General features: G+C 42.4%; 1 protein-coding gene across 6 annotated transcripts in view; it reads right to left on the reverse strand.

The window, feature by feature from the left end:
- PTPRK (protein tyrosine phosphatase receptor type K) overlaps positions 1 to 18,841 on the reverse strand; it is a 538,596-nt gene that overhangs the window by 131,548 nt on the left and 388,207 nt on the right. For all 6 annotated transcript variants that reach the window (XM_056856094.1, XM_056856093.1, XM_056856092.1 and 3 more), the window contains 3 exons: positions 11,149 to 11,451; positions 5,794 to 5,903; positions 3,215 to 3,416 (listed from right to left, as the gene is read on the reverse strand). In XM_056856094.1, the coding sequence (XP_056712072.1) occupies positions 3,215 to 3,416; positions 5,794 to 5,903; positions 11,149 to 11,451 (615 nt within the window). The remainder of the gene's footprint in view (positions 1 to 3,214; positions 3,417 to 5,793; positions 5,904 to 11,148; positions 11,452 to 18,841) is intronic.

The following is an 18,841-nucleotide window of genomic DNA, read 5'->3' on the forward strand; positions in this document are numbered from 1 at the left end:
TGGATATTATGTATTTGGATTTACAAAAGGCTTTTAACAAAGTCCCCCACCAAAGACTGCTAAGCAAACTTAATTGTCATGGGATAAGAGGACAAGTCCTCTTATGGATTGAGAGCTGGCTGAAAAATAGGAAGCAGAGAGTGGGGATCAATGGTCAGTTCTCCCAATGGAGGGGTGTGCACTGTGGGGTCCCTCAGGGATCTATGTTGGGACCAGTGCTTTTCAACCTGTTCATCAAATAGCTGGGGATGAACAGTGAGATGGTCAAGTTTACAGGTGATACCAAATTATTTAGGATGATTAAAATAAAAATAGACTGTAAAGAGCTCCAAAAGGATCTCTTGAAACTGGAGAAGTGGGCATCAAAATGGCAAATGAGATTCAATGTGAGCAAGTGTAAAGTGATGCATATTGTGGCAAAAAATCCCAACTTCACATATACACTGATGGGATCTGGGCTGGCAGCGACAGACCAAGAAAGGGATCTTGGGGTGTCAGAGGATAGCTCGATGAAGATGTCAACCCAGTGTGCGGCTGCTGTAAAAAAAGGCAAATTCCATGCTGGCCATAATCAGATGAGGAATAGCGAATAAAACTGCTGTTATCATAACTGGCCATGTACAAATCTATGGTGAGACCACACTTGGAATACTGTGTACAGTTCTAGTCACCACACCTACAAAAAGTATATTGCAGAACTTGAGAAGGTGCAGAAAAGAGCAACCAAAATAATCAAGGGGCTAAAGAAACTGCCCTATGAGGAGCGGTTGAAATGCTTAGGGTTGTTTAGAAAGAAAGCGATTAAGGTCTATAAAATCATGCATGGTATAGAGACAGTGGACAGGGAGAAAGTTTTCTCCCTCTCTCATAATATCAGAGCACAGAGTCATCTGTTGAAGCTGGAGGATGAGAGATTCAAAACAGATAAAAGGATGTATTTCTTCACACAACACATCGTTAAATTGTGGAACTCCCTGCCTCAGGATGTGGTGATGGCTGCCAACTTGGAAAGCTTTAAGAGGGGAGTGGGCATGTTCCTGCAGGATAGGGCTATCTATGGCTACTAGTCAAAATGAATACTAATAATGATGCATACCTATTCTCTCTAGTATCAGAGCAGCATGCCTATTATATTAGGTGCTGAGGAACATAGGCAGGCTGCTGCTGCAGTTGTCTTGTTTGTGGGCTTCCTAGAGGCACCTGGTTGGCCACTGTGTGAACAGACTGCTGGACTTGATTGGCCTTGGTCTGATCCAACATGGCTTTTCTTATGTACTTACGTGAAGCCCATCCCCAGCCCCCTTCTCTGATGTGCCGTAAAGCCACTACCAAATTTGGAAAGATGTTGCTGAGCACCAAAGGCACTCCTTCACATGCTCCATCCTGCTGTAAAGCAAGCGATGGTCTGTTCAGAACATGCCCCCCCACCATCACTCTTGATGGATCAGGGTCCTTGCCCCTGCCTCACGGGGGAGAATCAGTAATAAAAGCTTCTCCCTCCAGCCTTCCCATTAGATGGCAGCTCTTGACTTGTAGACAATCTGTCCTCATGTTGTATTCACAATGGACAGGGGCAAATCGATCCCTGGCTTACCAACCAGGAATGCCTCTTTTAGAGGTTATTAATTCACAGAGTTGCCATGAGTTGTAAGTGACTTAAGAACACAACATACTCCTTTCTTTTATTGATGGTAGACCTGTATAAAAATAAGAAAATTTTGGATTGAGATACACCAGGAGCTACAAAAAATATTAAAGAGGAACTTTTTGCTGGACCCAAAAACTTTGCTCTTAGGATTTTTACCACCAGAGATTGAGAAAAATGAATCAGAAATGTTCAGATATATGATTACTGCAGCAAGAATGGTCCTCGCTCAAAGCTGGAAACAAGAAAACATCCCAACACTGAGTAACTGGCTAGATAAACTTGAAGCGTATGTAGTGCTGGCCAAGCTGACGAACATTGTTAATAAAAAATTGAGAGAAGATTTTACAAAGAACTGGAAACTATATTATGAACACATTGCTAAATAATTCAACTAAGTAGAAAGCCATAATCCAAGATGATAACTATATAAGGTTATGATATATGCAAGCATCTCATTATATTTAAATCTGCTTTTCAAATTCCATATAAGCTAACTTTTGATATCAGCAAATATATAGCTAAATATATAGCAGGTCAATGCAGTTTTAACCAATCAATATGATGTTGTGTAAGCATCTAATAATTTTATAACAGTTTAGGTTAGAAAGATTATAAACCCATTCCAGTTATTCATAAACAGTAACTTGTCCTAGAGATGTATTGATAGGCAGAATTGTTGTGTTGTGTGGTTTGTATGCCTTTTGTTGTATGTTGTTGTATGTTTTATAATATGTTTAAAAATAAACAAATTAAAAAAAACACTTAACATACACATAACCCCCCATAAACATTTATTATAACTTGAGCTAGTGAATATATCGTATAAAGTAACCTCTTTTAATTAGTTGGGTAGCAGCCTGATCCAAATTCAAAATGCTCTAAGAGGGCAAAATGTCTACTACTTAGTAGCTCTGCATATGACAGAATTAAATCTACTGACGTGGTCAAAAAAACAGCACAGTGAATTCATTTCCTGCTCCACTGGGAAACATTTTTGGTTGCTAAAGAAATCTGGGTTTTCAAAATGGCCCAGAATCTGCTGCTAAACTATACTGGTGAATAACTATGAGTAAATCAGTCCTAAGTTTTAATTTACACATCTGCATGACAAGTTTACCTATTCTATTTGGCCTATATAGCGAACAGAGTAGGAGTTTATTTTAAAATAATAACAAGTATTCTAAAATTAGGGATGCATATTTTTTAGTTTTTAACATTAATTCCCACAGTATCATCAGAAAAATGCATGAGGCGCAAGATCCAACCATACTGCATAACCACAAGTGCGCAATGCTGCACAAAGCAAATGACCAAGATTACAAAAGACTGTAGAATAATCCATCTCACTCGAGATAGGCTTCAGATGGTTTATCTACTTAAATCAGTGTATCCATTAGTAAAATAACTTGAATAGCCCACTCTGCTGATAGAAAACCTGTTCCTACACGCTTAATGTCTTCTCTTTATTACAGCCAACATGTTTTGTTGTCTTGAATGACTGGGAGAAATAATCCATGCAAAAACAAATTTAACACAACTTTTATATTCTTTATTGTTTGCCCTTACCTGATATGTTGGTGGTAACGTTAATTGCTGTAGGTAGTCCAAACCCTTTGATCGTACTAGCCCTTATGTAAAACTGGTAGGTAGTCCCAGGGTGTAGATGGGAAAAGACATGATGTGTACTATTCCAGAGCTTTGCCACCGTTTGAACAGGCCCAGCCACAGGAACTGCCGGATCAAATGATCTTATACTGCTATAACTGACCTGTGGAAATAATTTCAGAGACTTAGTAGAATTCTTGGTAATGGCTAATTAGTGAGTCCTGATTTCAAATTCCAGTTTAGCGTTGACTTTCTTTCTACTTTATTTCCAACATCACCAACTTTTCTCACACAGAACTGTTGTGAGATGACTAGAAAGGATTTCTCTTAACTGCTATAATACACTTGGCCTACACAACTGGTGATCCATAAACCTGAATGCAGCAAACTAGCAATGTATTGTGTTTTTTTCTAGTGTGTGTGGTCACGTTTGTATGTTTATTGTAGTCCTAGAAAGGAAGCATAACAGGAGACTATGAACCTGTGTCACCATTCAGGGCTGGGGAGCTTGTGCTCAGTCACCAATTGTGCAGGTCTGCTGTGACCTCTCTACAGGGCCAGATGTCTACTCACCATGTGAAGGTACCAAGAATCCTACTTGCTTTGTTAACAGCAAGAGGTAGTTTATTGTGTATTTTCTTAATTCCTTCATTTCAGTTAGAAGTATTCAATTTACATAAAAGGGTAAAATATTTATGAATGTTCAAGCCCAGCATTGCTAAATCAAGCTTTTGCATTACTACAGCATTGTGCATATCCACTGGAAACAACATCCTTTAAAACATTAATAGGATAAGCAGAAGTCAGTATATGCTAAGTCATGTACACATGATGACTGAAGCATTTAAGTGATTCCTTTAGACATTTAATTTGTTTCTTAAGCAGAAAAGTAGTATTGTCGAGGTTTCTCAGTTCTGAATCATGATAGATGCACAGGAAATTGGGTGCAAAATTATTGTTTTTCCTTCCTTCCCCAAGGGCTCATGCATCAAGCCAATGCATTTTTTATTCAAACCCCAGAATTTGCATTCAGAGTTTCTTGAAAGGAAAAAGTGCTACCTTGAAGGCTAGAAATGTCAGATTTCTATTAATAAATTTTTACATATATCACCTGTAGCCTTCACTGCATAGGGATCCATTAAATCTTGACACTGGAAGGCAATATATTAATGATCCAAGATTTACATCAGAACTGCACATTTGAGCCTCGGATTTCATCACTTATTAAAAGCACGCAGTAGCACTGCCTGGGCAAGAGCAAGGCTGTACCATGACTCAATTACACTGAAGTCTTATTTTTTAATCATTATAGTAATTCTAGCAGTAATTTTATCTTAATCAGAAGAGTACATCCATGCAATGATTATTGGCACAGACCAGGTTCATGCTCACAAAGCAACCACTGGGTGGGAATGAGCTCATGATTGCTTGAAAATCAATATTGCAGTTCCATACAGGTCACTACATAGTGTGTTTTACAGATCAGACAGAACTCTTTTTTTAGTGTTACATTTAACATTTGAGACTCAACACAAAAACTGATTACTATAAAAATAAAGACAAAATAGAGTGGTGGTGGTGGAGACGATTGGGCAAAAACGCATGGGAGATTTTGCCTTAGATTTACTGCTCTCTAGATGCACATTTTCCCCATCTGAATTGTCAAAACTCTGCATGGGGGCTTATTTTTGAGTTTGAAGAATTTGGCTGGGGAAAATGTGCATTTAGAGAGCAGCAAATCCAAGGCAAAACCTCCTGTGCATTGTTGCCCAACATATTCCAGCCCAGCATCCACCAGGCCCAGAGGGATCACTGATGCACCTTGTAAAGATTCTCACACCAGCCAGCTGATCAATGGTGGATGGCCCTTTAAGAATCAGGTAGCCATTGACAACTGGCCCACTGAGCCAGCTGTTGGGAAGCTCTACCCTGGGGGTAGGGAATGAGAGTAATGGGGCAGAAATATCTCAGAAGACACTACTGGTCTCTCACAGGCTTGGCCACAGCCCCATAAGGCTTCTGCATAGGGGGAGGCCACTGGGCATGCCCCAGGCTTGGCTAGGGCCTTCAAAAGGCTGGAGGGAAAAGGTTGCTGAGGACAGACTAATTCTGGTTCCCAACTTAGAAACAGACCTAGAGGACAGGAGATGGAGTAGGATGGCACTCAACCCTTGCTGCTCTCTGTCTGAGACCAAGAGAAGGTGCTGCATTAAAACTGGGTGTTGGTGCATGATGGCTGGGGCCTGGAATCCTACAAGTGACACTGAATTCTCAGGTCTCATTTTAGGTATGGTGTTGTGCAACTTGTTCTAGGGACATTTTCTATACTGTGGTGGTGCACCAGGAACAAGTAGAAAAGCAACATTTGCTAGTCAAGACAGCAGTAAAGCAGAAAGCTTCTGGGTGGCTCTACAAATCGTAGCCTATCCCCCAAATGAACACTAATCACAATACTGAAGATCAAAATGCCACCAACAGAGACCACAGTCAAAAATTATGAAACCACGACTCCCTATTTTGCTCAATTGTTCTTTCAATACCTCGTATTGTGTGATAATACCATTTGGATCCACAGGTTCTTTCCAGTTCAGGAAGATCTTGTCTTCAAAGGGAGTTCCCTTTAATGATTTTGCTGGTACAGGACCTGGAACTTCAATGAACAGGGTTGTATATATGAGAAAACAACCAACAGCCAAAAATCAATACCACCAATCACCACCTTAATGCATATTGGCTTAGAAATATATCAAAAGAAAAAGGATGAACACGTTGGACAATAATATGCCTTAGTGCTTCTGTGTAAAGGACTCTGTGTGTGTGTGTGTGTGTGTGTGTGTGTATAAAGTGTCATCAAGTCACAGCTGACTTATGTTAACACAGTAAGGTTTTCAAGGCACGAGACTAACAGAGGTGGTTTGTCCTTGCCTTCATCTGCATAGCGACCCTGGTATTCCTTGCTGGTCTCCCATCCAAATACTAACCAGGGCCAACCTTGCTTAATTTCTGAGATCTGATGAGAGCAGGCTAGCCTGGGCCATCCAGGTCAGGGCATAAAGGACTCTACATAAGCCAAAACATTTGCAACAAAGAGAACCCTTTACTCTCATTCATGAAAGAATGGACTACTTTAATGGAACTAAGCATTACAAATTTGCATCTTTTTCTTGGTTGTGGTGGTTTAAAATTTAGGTAGGGGAAGAAGAGAAACTCAAATGAACTAGACCTCCCTCTCTCTATTTGTAAATGGACCACTTTTGTTTTTCTTTTCAGAGCTAACAAGAGAATAGTGGAGGTAGTTTTGATAGGCAAACCTATTCTGGGATGGAAGGATTATACCCTCTACCTCCCAAAATGTGCCTAATCCAAACTGTGCCTGACTTCTAGTTTTAAAAAGATGCTCGGAGATCCATGATCTCCATCTCAACCTTAAAGAGATTAAAAGGAAAGGGAGGAATTAAGAAATCTCTGGGGGGGAAAAGTAAAAATCTGTTTAAGCACTGAAACTTATATTAGCCTAGCCTTTTAAATTAGTTTTTTCTCACACATCAAGCCAACCTGCAATAAGTCTCACATGTGACATTTTCTGAAGATTTATTTTGAAAACATACTGCAGTTCTGTAATGGACAGAAATAAATTAAAATCACTGCATCAAAGGAAATAACATACACTGCATTAGTGGCATTAGGAAGGAGCAAGATTTATTTTAGACTGTACCAAACCATAAATAAAAAACTGCCCCTGGGGAAAATAACTTAATTTGATGCATTAGAAATAAATTCATAACGTAAAAAGTATACAGATACACAGATGAGATTCAGATTTCAATTTTCATACAATAATATCCATACAATTTCCATACAATAATATCCATTCAGTAGTCAACTGAAGACTGCCATTCTTTCCTTCACAATACTGACAAAAAGTTTAAAGCAGATTGAGGCTGATGTGCCTTGACAGCCTCTTGTACCATTTTGTGGCTCTTGGTGATGTGCTGTAGGCATCATTATGTTCTCTATGGGAACACACTGTGGTTTCCTTTGTTTACAGTTCAAACAAAGAATGCATTGCACAGATGCATTGTCTATCCCAGGTGATAGACTTCCTTTGGCAGCTGAATGTGCACATGATGGAATACAATGAAACATGTCTAGCGAGTGAGCATGGCTATGCAATCATGCAGATTACACACACTCCGTCATTTAAAGGCTGCCAGCCTAAAGAGCTTTGGGACCAGATACAGGACTCTTGCATTGGACAGCCTTCATAGGCTAATGGAACTAGAATTGGTTGGATAGTCCAGGTCAATATATGAAATCAGCCATGTCACTATCACTTGTTTGCTCTTGCAGATCTGACTTAATTTCCAAAATTCTGCCAAGATCTAGATCTAGCAGTTCTATGCTCCAATTAGCTTTTTTCCTACACAGCCCCTTCTGCATCTAGGCCCTATCCCCCCCACACACGCTTTTATTTGGCTACTTCTTTCTTCATCTTCACATCTCACCACCTACTAGGTCCATGTTTTTGTCTCACTTTCTGGAGCCACTCTAACATGTCTCTCTCCCACTTGCCTACACTGTATCTTGATCTCAGGTGCTATGAGCTTTTAGAGTTTCCTCTCTGATTAGCTCTTTTTGGCATTAATTCTGCTTTCATTCTTAAACTATGCTTTTCTCAGATTCCTCTTTCCAATGATCCATTCTTTCTCTACTTGTCCCCAGGATACCTGCCCTTAGTTTCCTATAGAACCCAGGATCATCTCAGGCTCAGCATGTCTTATGTGAGGTTTAAATATTAACCAAACTGCCAACTTTCCCTCCCTCACAGAAACTGGACCGCACACATTCCTGTTCTCTGAAAAGCCAACATTCCAAACTATTACAACATGCCATCCATATAATCACCACAGCTTTCATTGCTACTGCACAGTACAATATTATGGACTGGGTTCTGTAGAAAAAGTCTCTGTGCACAAGAATGGTGCCAATTTGCAACACCCCCCCTCCTGCACCAGACCTTCTCAACCCCCTTTATTCTTCAGAGGCTCCCCCATCCCACAGGAACAGTGTTTCATGATGCAGAAGGAAAGCTGCACTTCTGTGCAATGAAGTTTTAGATGGCATCCAATCCATAGAAATAAATTTGAGATTATGAGATTTTTAGATACAATTGTGATCAGTTTAGCTCTTTAGTCTCTGTTTAAACAAACACATATAAAACTATAGGGAGTCTTCAAGTCTGATGTTTATTGTGACATGGTTTAAGAGGCAATAATCTGTTTTATTAGATGAAATGCACCGGGAAGAAAGTCAATTAAACATAAATTTAGGATTTTTCAAATTAATGAAGTGAAGTGGGAGCTAACCACAAAATACTCTGTGCCAGGTAAAGTTTCAATTAAGTACAAAGTGAGCACGAAGGCCTTTCAAAAAGGGGTCCATTGAGGGACATTGCCCCAGACCTCACACAATGAGGGGAGAACATCAGCATTAACAATATTGGCACTGCTCACAAGTGAACAAACATACAATATGTGTACAGTGTACACTTGCCTTTTAAAAATACATGCATTGAGTAATTCTCAAGTTACATTCAACACATGTACAGATGAACATGTGATACAAATTACACATTTATTCAGGTACTAGTCCCTGGTTTCAACTACAAAGTGAACATGCACTGGCACTTTTTTTACAAACGGATGTATGCATGTATATGCGGGATGTAGATGTGTTCTCTGTAGCAGCCCAGGATCAGCACCAAATTTAGCCCTTCAGTTTGTGTTGCCCTTCATTTACTGGGCCTTTGACTTTGGTGAAGAGAGATGCTCTTAGCAGTCCTATATGACTAGCAATTTTAATATAAATCTCAGCAGTTTCTTCCCACACTTCCATAGACCAATAATTTGGCTGGAGGGAGGTGATGGAGTCATTAGCCCAGTTAACAGTAACAAGGAATATTTACTAGCACAACTCAAGAATCTGATAGACTGTTTTCCCCCCCTCAGAAGTCCACTAACTTGAGGTCCAAAACCCACAAAATAAGCATTAACCTTTTTGACTGGCATCGCTTCCATCTCATGGTTTGGCATGATGTTTGAACTGGGGGGGGGGGGGTATTCTTCTTTCAGAAGAATTTGTTCCAGTCCTCAGATCTCCTGTCCATTTTAGAACTTTTCACTTTAGTGAAAAAAAGAGAAATCTACACATATGGGGTTGCGGCCAAACTAACTTTTCCACTCACACGAGGCACTTCTGTCAGCAGAACAGAACATTTCCGCCCCCCTCCCCCCGAGTCCACAGATCTCTCCAAAATGTAGCTTCTGGGAGACAAGAAACACTCAGGAAGACGATGAGTAGGAAGTTGGGGATTTGAAGCAGGAAGAGAGAATTAATGGAATTTACCCCCTCCTTTCCATTACTGGAAAATGTACTCTGTATTCAACCCATATCCTTTAGAGTAAATGCATTCCTGAAAACATGAATGCACAATACAGAAATCTGGTCATCTGAAAGACTTTTAAAATATACACATTTTCAAATTCTGCTGTGGCATTTTGGATATGCAGTTAGTTGCAAACTCAACTATATGAACATTATGACAAATTTATATATTATTATTTCCACCTAATTAGGAACTCCATGTAACGCCATTCCAATTTATTAAAGATTTATACAGGATAATCATTTAAGGAGTTGTGTTAACATCTAAAACAGCCTTTATTTTTCTGCAAATAAGGTAAATGAATCTACACTGCTGCTGCAATTTAATAAAAAACACTAAGAAACAATCAGATGTAATTACAGCTGGAAGAATACACCACCAAAGAACACTCAGGTCATTTCTGCATGGGAGGTTTTGACTTGGATTTGCTTCTCTCTTGATGTACATTTTCCTCATCTGAATTTTCAAAACTCTGCATGGGGGCTTATTTTTTGAGTATGGAGAATTTGGATGGGGGAAATGTGCATATAGAGAAGGGCAAATCCAAGGCAAAAACCTCCCATGCATAAATGGCCTATGTCTCACATACAAGTTTGTAATAGACAAACTCCTAAGTATATAGTTAGATATGGTGTAGTGGTTAGAGTATCTGACTAATACCTGGGAGACTTGAAGTCAGATTAGAGAATGAGTTAAACCCAAGCTGGGTTGGGGGGCCCTCTCCCGGGGGGATGCTGCCCCTACTGGGATGGCCCCATTGGTTGGCTTCCTAGTTGGGTTCCAGAGGTGACAGGCTAAGATGGGCTCTCCTTTTGGGTGGTGCAGAGATGAGGGCGTGGAGTGCTTGCATGGAGCTCAATGGGCTACGCCAAGTAAATACCTGGCGTAACTTTTCGGTGGCAAAAGTGGGCGTTCCTGGCCTGAAAAGGCCTTAAAAGGCCTCCTACATGGCTGAACGCACCTGGGAATGCCCCCATGGCTGCTGGTGGCCGCTTCTGCACCTCTCAGATGCTGGCATGGCCCTTGCAGCGACGCTCCCGCGCCTTCCCACTCTGCCACCTGCTGCCACCGGCCTAACTCCACTTACGCTGGTGTCCAGGCCTCTTGCACCGGCGTAAGGGCCTTTTGTGCTGGTGGAAGGTCCTGTGGGCCTCCTAAGCACTTTTGCCTCCAAACCTCAGGAATGTGCTGTAAATGTGGTTCCTTTTGTTTCTGATCTGGGTCTTTGTCTCTTTCTTCTGTCTGGTTTTACAAATCAAATATTTTTAAAACCACATTCAAGATATTTATTTTGATGTGTTGATATGTCTGCCATTTCTTTTTGAGCACCTGAGAATGCCAAATGATGTTTTGTATAGCCATTCACAGACTAGTATACACACCCAACTAAAATAATATTTGGCAAACAGAAAGAAGCAATAGTGTACAGTTAAAAAGAGCTTGAACTTACCATCTTCATCTGTTTGGATAACTGTCTCTTCACTTTCTTTTCTTCCTTCAGGATTAGTTAGGATCATTTTAAGGCTTACATTTGTGTAAGGGGGCAGATGATTGACAACGTGCTGGGGTGCTTTGGGATCCATATCTAAGCAGTCTGCCTTGCTTTCATTATGGCCCCGGAAGTAATGGTAGCATATTGTGACATTAAACGTGTGGCAGCGAGTAATGTTGTAACCCAAGGACTCCCAATCCACAGCAATACGTCGGGCCTGGATCTCAGCAATCTTCAGCGTTTTCGGTGTTCTCATGGGCTCTGAAAAAAATAAGATGACCACATTCTCAATGATGATTCATCCAAAAATATCCTAGCATGAAAAAGTCACACAAAAATTGTACACATGTCACTGGAGACTGGATCTGGAACATCCACAAGGAACCCTACCTTGGCCTGTACTCCAAAAGACACTTACCGTATATACTCGTGTATAAGCCGAGTTTTTCAGCCCAAAAAAAGGGCTGAAAAAGCCGAACTCGGCTTATACACGGGTCAATACGGTAGGAGGGGGGAGGGGGGAGGAGGGAGGAGGGAGGAGGGAGGGAGGAACTTACTGCTCGCAGCCTCGCCCGGGAGCCTTTCTCCTGCCGGCAGGGGCCTGGAGGGGCCGGCAGGAGGTCCCTGCCGGCTGCTCCGCCACCGCCCAGGCACCCGGGCGCCTTTCTTCTGCCGGCAGGGACCTTCCTGGGCCGGCAGGAGGTCCCTGCCAGCCGCTCTGCCGCCGCCCAGGCGGCAGGGAGCCTTTCTCCTGCCTGCAGGGGCCTGGAGGGGCCGGCAGGAGGTCCCTGCTGGCTGCTCCGCCGCCGCCCAGGCGCCTGGGCGCCTTTCTTCTGCCGGCAGGGACCTTCCTGGGCCGGCAGGAGGCCCCTGCCAGCTGCACTGCCGCCACCCACGCGCCCAAGCTCCTTCCTCCGGCCGGCAGGGGCCTGGAAAGGCCTCCTGCCGGCCCAGGAAGGCCACGCCGCCGATTCGCCGCATCTCCCGGTAAGTAGGGGGTTCAGGGGCTCTTCCCCCTCCCCCCCTTGGATGGCACTGGGGGTGGGGTGGGGTGGGATGGGAGGGCCTGGGAGGCGGCGGGAGGGCCACCTGGGGCAGGGGCCCTGCGCTCTAAAATGGCGGCCGGCATTTTAGAGCGCAGCATTGCCGGTAAAGGGAATTTCTTATTGACCCTCAGCTTATACACGGGTCAATAAGAAATTCCCTTTTCTGGCCTCAAATTTGGGGGGTCGGCTTATACTCGGGTCGGCTTATACCCGAGTATATACGGTATATTCCTTTCTGCTATCGCTTTCGTGTATGTTCAAAAAACACATTTACAAATACGGAAATAAAATGTTAATTAACTGACAGTTTTGACTAATTCAACGTATTTGAGAATGCAAACAGCACATGTAATGCAAGCAACCAAAGACCACCACAGCTGTTGCTATGCTTCCCTCTGTTTAGTAGTTGCCTTGTACGCACATTAAATTCAAGAAAATTGGATAATATATCACCCTGGTGAGGAGTCAATGTGCTCTGCACTGTGATTTATCATGCCGCCAAGCAATGCTGATTACTAATTACACTAATTGCTCTACTAAACTAGCAGTAACCAAAATGATACAGATATTAATTAAAATTTATTACTTGAGTAATTAAGTTATTCATCCCCAACAGAAAGCCAAGAAATATTACACAATCAGTTTGAAGCATCTAACCATCATGTTATTACTTTCAGCCTCAAATAAACAATTGGAGATACCTTAGCTGGCAAAGGAATGCACTGTCACCCAAGCTTATCTGATAACATGTGCACAGAACTCCATTTGGCTGGAAAACACCAGTGTAACTTATTTTACTCCTAGGACAGGCATCAATTTATCACTTGTCTCCCCAGTGCACTCATCCCTTTTGCAAGACTAACTTTATAGTCGGACTTAATTAAAATGATTGCACAATGAAAGTCATTACCATGACTACATATACTGGAGATTCCCTAGAAATACCCCCCAAGGCAAGATTTCTATATTTTCTTATATTTATTTATCACATCAGGTTATGGGTTACGTTCTTTAGAATAACCTTCAGATTTAATATGTTAATGCATGATCAAATAAGTTAAATGCTTCTTTACGTTCATAAGATTTCACTGTCTTGACAACATTCCTTTCCCAAGCGAAAAACCTTAACTAAGCAAATAACACAAGGCACAGATGGCACCACCAAATGGGGACTCTATTAAATGTGCTCAAGCATACAGTTTATCAGATAATGCAAACACTGAACTATCCCCTCATACTTAATATGTGCAATACATTTATAGATTGTCAAATACAAGTGTTCTTCTGCATTAAAGTGCTATCCAGGGGTTAATGTTCTTACTGTTTATAATGGCCAGTTTTCCAGGCATGTCTTTTAGATTGTACATGACCTATCATCTCAGCAATTAAATCTAGACCAGAGGTGTTGAACTCATTTGTTATGAGACATAAATGTCATTTGGTTGGGCTGAGCCATGCCTTGCCAGCTTTGATTGGGTTTGGGGTGGTGGTGGCTGCCTTAGCTGGCTCACGGGCCAGATAAGAGCTCTCAAGGGGCTGGATCTAGCCCATGGGCCTTATGTTCGACACCCCTGATCTAGATAGTTTTTATATCTTAGAGGAATTCTTCTGTTAGGGGCTGGTTAAACATTGCCCTCAGAAGCATTAAATTTGTTTTGATGAACATGGAAGAACCTCCACAAGCATTTGCTTTCAGAATGCACCAGGCATAGACAAGATCTGGTATGAGACAAAATCCTAGGGGTCCTTGTTAGTTTTGGGAGAGTAAGGAAGGATGAGGAGGGTAGTCCACCTATTTCCTTGTGACTCGTTAATAGTAGAAGGAACAAATGGGGCCTCTCGCCTCATGCAGTGCATCTGACATTTTTGTTGCATTTGTTTGAGAAACTAGAAATGGTTTCATCTCAAAAACACCCCCACTGAAAGGAATGGTGTGGCTTAAAGATGACTTGGGAAGAACAACTAACAAGGTAAGGTCATGTGAGACATCACTGGAGGGATTAACAATTTGGGAATTCAACTCCCTCTAATCTCCTTTATCAATATGCAGAGACCCCTGTGTTATATGAGGTGGCCTCCTTGTCCTGCTGTTGTAATTAGAGTTGCCATCTGTCAAAGAGCTCCAACCAGCCTCCACCAGTTGGGCTGCTTTGGTTTGGTCAAAAATTTCCCAAAGAGACAAAACATTAAACTCAGGGCTTCAACCACAAGATTAATGGATAGTGCCACCAACCCTGGATCAAAAGGCGAGCCTCCAGGCAAGGAGTCCAGGGTAACTCCAGCCAAGCTCCAAATTCAGTGTGACACTTTTCCTGCCAGGCTGAGACCTAGCCAGGACTGTTCACACTTCCCAAAACTGTCTTAGGTTTTTGGTAGGTGGTTTTTACACTCACACAAGGCACTTATTAGGCTTGGTATCCCAAAATCAAAAGACACAATCCATTTAAAGGCTAACAATTTATTTATAAGATTTATGCTGGTTTACAGGAAAGAAAAAGGGTTTCATGAAGTGATAGGCAATAAAATAATAAACCATTTAGCATAGCTAACTAATACATTCAAAAGCCTTTTTGGTTCAAAAAGGATTGGCAAAGGTTTCTTGCATCAGATTTATAGTTACCAACTTCCAAAGATGCTTCCAGCATTCAAGATTTTCACAAATTGTCCAAAGTTTCTCCAAGCAGGTCAGCTTGACCAGAGTTTCCCCCTCAAGGGCCAAAAACAAATGGGTTGTGATGCCGCCTGCACAGCCTTCTTGCTGTGCCCCCAACGAGCATAGTTTGCTTAGGACTGGTTTGTCCTTATATTCGTTTTCTCAAAGGGATGAGCTCATAGAAGCCAATTGAAAAAACGAAAGCAATTAGCTGGTAATTAATCGCTTGTTCAAAAATGCTGACTCCTTAATTGATGTGTTCACGTGAGGCAGCCTGCAGAACTACCTGCACCTGGACATCATCATGATGGCTGACCGATTAGTTACCATGGCAATGCACGGCCTTGCATTCCAGAAAGGGGAGAGAAAGGTTTAACGAGAACCAGCTGGATGCCTATCTGGCTCCCTCCCCAAAAGCAGCTTTCAAAAGGAAACTTATTTTGCTGGTCTAAAATCCCAATAACATAAAATTCATAGGCCTTTAGGCCTGAACCAAAAAAATCATGCAATCCAAGAAATTGAGGGACCTCAGTGTCTTGACACCAACCTCCATGTGAGGCCTGAAGATCTCCCAGAATCAACACTGATCTCCAGACAAGAGATAAGTTCCCTTGGGGAAAATGGCTGCCATTTCCCCTGCCAGTCTTTAAAATCTTCTCCCAGCCCTTCCTCTTCAGTGTTAAGGACCATCACATATTTCCCCAGGTTGTTTCTGGCCTGCTGGGGCTTCCACATGCTCCAGGGAGTCCCCAGAAGTTGCCTTTCTTTTTACCAGTTTCCTGTTGCTAGCTAGCTGCCCTCTGCTGGGGTCACTTTACCTTTCCTCTTCTGTTCATTCTACGGCATACAAAGATGATCACCCAAGGCTTCTGCCATAGGAGGCTGCCCTGGACTGCCATGGCAAGCTCCTCAGGAGGAGGTAAATGCTGGGGCAGTAGGGACTCCATTTCCAGACAGTAATCAACAGAGGCTAATCAGAAGACAGAGCGATGAAAGTCTTTGGAATGTTACTATTTTAAAATGTTTGTAGTTACCCCTGTCAGAACATAATTAAGCATTCCACTTGTGTTACACCCGACATTAAAAGGCCACTGCTGAATCATAAGGCAAAACATATCATAGGGTAAGAATAAAGGAAGGAAGGACAAACAGTATTGTGGTTGGAGTTTGCTACAGACCTCCTGACCAGGGTGAGGAGGTGGATGTTCCCCTCCTTGAGCAATTTGACAGGGTAGACCTGGTAGTTATGGGTGACTTCAACTTCCCTGATGTGTGCTGTGAGACACAGTCACACAAGTTCCTCACCTGTCTGGCCGACAACTTCCTTCATCAAATGGTGGAGGTAGCTACAAGGGGCTCAGCCATATTCAACTTAATATTGGCCAATAGGCAAGAGATGGTAGATGAGGTAAAGGTGGTGGGGACCTTAGGGGGAAGTGACCATGTCCTCCTAGAATTCCTTTTGCTGTGGGGGACCAAGGAAATTCATAGCCACACATGACTGTTAGATTTTGGAAGGGAAGATTTTAGTAAACTCAGAGGCATGATGAGAATCATTCCATGGGCAAGACGGAAGGGATGGAAGGGAAAGGAGCAAGTGAAGGGTGGGCTCTCCTAAAACAAAAGCTCTCAGTATTACTACAAGAAGGAAACCTGGCCGAGGAACCAAGAAGCCAATGTGGATGAACAAAGAACTCCATGATGAGCTAAGGGAGAAAAAGGAAATGTTCAAGAAATGGAGGCAAGGACACACCTTTAAAGAAGAGTTTCTGCAGGTTGCTAGGCACTGTAGGTTACCCATCAGAGAAGCCAAAACTCAAAGGGAGCTGATGTTGGCCAGCAAGGCTTGCTACAACAAGAAAAGTTTCTTTAGATATGTGAGGAGCAAACACAAGGCAAAAGAGGCCATAAGCCCACTGTTGGGTGAAAATGGAGAAACTCTTACAGAAGACAGAGAAAACAAAAAAGCTCAATGCTTATTTTGCCTCAGTTTTTTCCCCTGAAAAAGAGAACGGGCTCAACTAGAGATGATAGCAGGCAAGCCACAGCATCTGGGCTGCTCGTTGACATGAACAGAAAGGTAATTGAGAAGCACCTGGCTGCACTGGATGAGTACAAATCCCCCAGGCAAGACAGTGTGCACCCGAGAGTGCTCAAATAATTTTGTAGAGAGCTTGCAGAGCCTTTGTCCATCATCTTCCAGACCTTTTGGAGGATGGGTGATGTGCCACAAGATTGGAGGAAGGATGACCCAGAAACTACAAGCCAGTCAGTTTGACCTCTATACCAGGGAAGATACTGGAGCAGATATTAAAGAGATCAATCGGCAAGCATCTGAAGGACAACTTGGTAATCTGGGGAAGTCAGCATGGATTTGTCCCCAACAGGTTCTACCAGACCAACCTTGTTTCCTTCTTTGATCAAGTGACCAGCTTACTGGATCGAGGGACTTCAGTTGATTTTGTTTACCTGGATTTCAGTAAGGCTTTTGACAGGGTTCCCCATGATGTTCTGATGGGTAAATTAGAGGACTGTGGACTGGACCCTAGGATAGTTAGGGGAACAGAGATTATTGCATTAAGAATAATGATTACTAACATGTCCCAGAGTTGGCAATCTCAGTAATCAGAATAATTGTTGGCACAGATTTATTTAGATTCAAAAGATTTTTTTCCTATAGAGGGAAATGATGGGGCTTAAGAATGCCTAGCATTATGTCCCCTCAGCCTTCTCTAAGAAAATACTACTGTTCTGTTATGAAAGGCTCTAAAGTTTAAACCTGCCCGAATGTGATGCTGTGTCAATCCTTTAGTTCTAATCCCATTTTGAGCAGCCTTTTTGGTGCAACAAGACTGAATTATTCTCTCTGTATTAGATTGCTATTATTGCATTTACAAAGACAAATCAATTAATATCTATGAAGATTCCAGCTGATGAAGCTGCAATTTTGCAGTGAAAACGCTAGTGTGCATCCGGACCGCATTACTGTGGACTTTTTCAGCCTTCCTCGTGTTGCTTTTTGAAGAAAACAACCTAGAGATAAGACTCTTACTTACCTTGAAAAAGACTTTCCATCTTAGATTTGCTTGTACATACTATCACTGCTGTTTTCACTTGTCTGTAGATGTTACACATTGTTCACAATATATGTTTGCATAGTTTGCTTGTGTATTATTTAAATTAATTGGTTTGAGCCTAGTTCTATATTTTCACTACAACCTCCAGGTGGTGGCTGGAGATCTCCTGCTATTACAACTGATCTCCAGGTGATAGAAATCAGTTCCTTGGAGAAAATGGCTGCTTTGGCAATTGGACTCTATGGCATTGAAGTCTCTCCCCTCTCCAAACCCTGCCCTCCTCAGGCTCCACCACCAGAATCTCCAGGTATTTCCCATCCTGGAGCTGGCAACCCTATCAATAAGTAAAAGGCAGCCTATATATCCATAGAAACAAGCAAGGTAGTTTGCAGATACTGATTAAAACCAGATACCTGGCTTGTAAAACTGGGCATTTATTTTGTTGTTCCTATCCCCAACCATGGCCCCACTCCTGCCCTACCACTAAAAGCTAAAGGTAGTCTCTGACCCATGGGGTGACGTCACATCATGACATTTACTAGGCAGACTATGTTTACGGGATGGTTTGCCAGTGCCTTCCCCAGTCGTCTTCCCTTTACCCCCAGCAAGCTGCGAACTCACTTTACGACCTTGGAAAGGTGGAAGGCTGAGTCAACCTTGAGCCGGCTTCCTGAAACTGATTTCCATCGGGATTGAACTCAGGTCAAGAACAGAACTTTGACTGCATTACTGCAGCTTACCACTCTGTGCCACCACTGCAAACAGTAAAATGTATATGCTGCTTCTCCAGAGACTTGCTTGGGGCAGCTCACAAATGCTGAAAAAGCACTGCCCCTTGTTGCTGTCCACCTCACCTCTCCCCATTATCTCTTCAG

The sequence above is a fragment of the Euleptes europaea genome, chromosome 10 (assembly GCF_029931775.1).
Source record: "Euleptes europaea isolate rEulEur1 chromosome 10, rEulEur1.hap1, whole genome shotgun sequence".
Classification (NCBI taxonomy): domain Eukaryota; kingdom Metazoa; phylum Chordata; class Lepidosauria; order Squamata; family Sphaerodactylidae; genus Euleptes; species Euleptes europaea.